Source organism: Phaethon lepturus, unplaced genomic scaffold (assembly GCF_000687285.1).
Source record: "Phaethon lepturus isolate BGI_N335 unplaced genomic scaffold, ASM68728v1 scaffold56677, whole genome shotgun sequence".
In the NCBI taxonomy this organism is placed as follows: Eukaryota; Metazoa; Chordata; class Aves; order Phaethontiformes; family Phaethontidae; genus Phaethon; species Phaethon lepturus.
In genome coordinates this window covers 719-3,343 of record NW_010552234.1, presented here as the reverse complement: position 1 = coordinate 3,343, position 2,625 = coordinate 719, and the positions used below count along the sequence as shown (strand labels likewise).

Here is a 2,625-nt window from a genome sequence, read left to right as displayed (position 1 = left end):
TCTTCAGGCTCTCTGCTGAAGAGATGCCAGAGAGATTGGCTGATGAGCTGAACAGGTCGGTCACACCCAAGGCCATTAAGACAGATGTGAGGTTGTATTTTTCCTCCATCTTCATGCGGGGGAGATATACTTTCATTTTCTTCTCTTCCATCATGTTAGAACTGGTCCAATCCATGAGTTTTTCAAAGGTGATGGCAGTCTCAAGCTGCAAGGAGGCAAGCAAATGAGATCTCTGTGACGAGAGCACAACTTCCTTTGTGGCAATACAGTACCAGTCATGGGATTTTTTCTCTTTTAAACTGACTGCTCTTGGCATGGCATTTTTTTGAGGTACAGACAGATTAATGTATCTAAGAGAGGAAAGTAAACTATGACTCTTTCTGCTCTGCTCTGTCCTGCTTTCTGTTTCTTTCATAGGCTCGCTGCCAATTAGTTTTCTTAATGAGATGGCTACTCGTCAAATTTCACCTAAAGCTTTGTCCTATTTATCTTCTTTGCTTGGGAAATATATTGAAAAATAATTTTGTGCTTTTGAGTTGTAAGCGCTATCTACATTTAAGACCTCCAAGTAACCAGGTGTTAATGGTAACCAATTACTAAACCTGAACTATCATTTGTTTCTGAGGAGATTTAGCTGTGTTCAAATGCCTCTTCATTTTTATAATTTAGATTCTTTGAGTTAGTGTGCAAACATTTCAATGAACTCTCATTTGTTACATAACTTTTCCTATTCCCTGCCAATGACAATATCCCATGACTGTATCCTGTTCATAACAATAGTATATTATGTACATTTTATTTTCTGAAATTGCTTTAACCATTCTAATACCCCTCATACTCAGTTTTTAGATAGTGTAATTTTTGAAGGTATGAACGAAACATTTGGAGCACTGCCAAACTAGACAATAATTACAACTAGTAAAGCTAACAGGAACTTCCCAGGAAGCTCTTCAGTGTGCAGGAATGGAGATATAAAACCTTTGGAGTTCAAGCTGCTGGAGTAACAGCTGTTTAGCTGAGAGGAATCTGTTCTGCAGTGACCAATATTTAACCCACTAAAGCAGTTCCTTAAGCAATCCATGCTCAGCACAAACTATTGCAGGACCACTGAGGCAGCTGCATGCTTCTATGCAACAATCCCATGTTTCCAGTGTTCAGATCTGTGCTGGTGAAGTGTTTTAGGATAACTTTATTGTGAAGGGCTTTGCAGCACCTAAATTTCACTGTGTTTATAGTTTTCTGAAACCCAGCTGCCAGGGCCATACCTGCTCCAGGCCAGAGACATCATCAGGCAATATGACCAACATGCTCAGCTGCCCGCTGGCATATGGAAGCTCCAGGATCTTCATGTTCTCAGAAGCCATCACTGCCACTTTAAATGAACCAATCTGATACATCATCTGCACAGGTTTGCTTTCTTGCTGCAAAACCAAATAAGATGATGTTTTTAGTTTTTTTAGTTTTCACGAAAATTATTCTTAGAGTGTAGAAATGGCTACTTCTGGTTAAAACTACTGATTCACAGAATCACAGGATCACTAGGTTGGAAAGGACCTTCAAGATCATCCAGTCCAACCATTAATCCAGCGCCACCATGTTCCCTAAACCATGTCCTGAAGTGCCACATCCACACATTTTTTGAACACTTCCAGAGATGGCGACTCCAGCACCTCCCTGGGCAGCCGGTTCCAATGCCTGACCACCCTCTCAGTGAAGAAATTTTTCCTAATAGCCAATCTAAACGTCCCCTGGTGTAACATGAGGCCATTTCCTCTTCTCCTATCACTAGTTACTTGGGAGAAGAGGCCAACACCCTCGTTGCCACAACCCCCTTTCAGGTAGTTGTAGAGAGCGATAAGGTCTCCCCTCAGCCTCCTCTTCTCCAGACTAAACAACCCCAGTTCCCTCAGCTGCTCCTCATAAGACTTGTGCTCCAGCCCCCTCACCAGCTTCGTTGCCCTTCTCTGGACACGCTCCAGCACCTCAACATCCTTCTTGTAGTGAGAGGCCCAAAACTGAACACAGGATTCAAGGTGCGGCCTCACCAGTGCTGAGTACAGGGGCACAATCACTTCCCTACTCTTATAGGGAAAACTCATGTTTCCCTGATTGCTCTTGTTCAGGAAGATGGTGCAACAACTTGTCTACTCTCTTCATAAATGCTACAAGACACCTTTAAGGTGATGTATGCCCACGTACCTCAGTCATTTTGAAAGGCACTGTCTGGGTGTCTTCATCCTTAAATGCTTTCTCCCACATTCCTTTGAAGTAAATGGCATTAACAAGGACCATTTCAGTCTGGGGATCCACAGAGCTTGGCTGAAGTATGTTTTTGATCATTCCTTTAAGAATGCATAGGAAAAAAGAACACATGTATATAACACATCTGTGTATAACACATCTTTCTTGGCAATCACAATGTTAAATGAAGGGTATGGAATTCATGGGGAGCAGGGTGTAGGGCAGGGACATTGTTTTGTTTTTGCAGCTGTAATCTTGTACTTCTGAGGTTGATTTGCTCACGGCGTTGGCAATAGCTGTTGTTTCCCTCTCTGTAAAGAATTATAATGAGAGTTATAAGACCCAGAGATTTACTTGTTGCAAAATGAGCCTTTTATCTCAGGA

General features: G+C 42.1%; 1 protein-coding gene across 1 annotated transcript; it reads right to left on the bottom strand.

The window, feature by feature from the left end:
- Positions 1–4: 4 nt before the first annotated feature.
- On the bottom strand, positions 5–2,342 carry LOC104613890 (ovalbumin-like; the record flags this gene model as incomplete). The annotated part of the gene is made up of 3 exons (XM_010291142.1): positions 5–205; positions 1,266–1,421; positions 2,200–2,342. Coding segments are annotated over 3 exons (500 nt in total), but the record flags the coding sequence as incomplete, so codon positions are not given.
- Between the last annotated feature and the right edge of the window lie 283 nt (positions 2,343–2,625).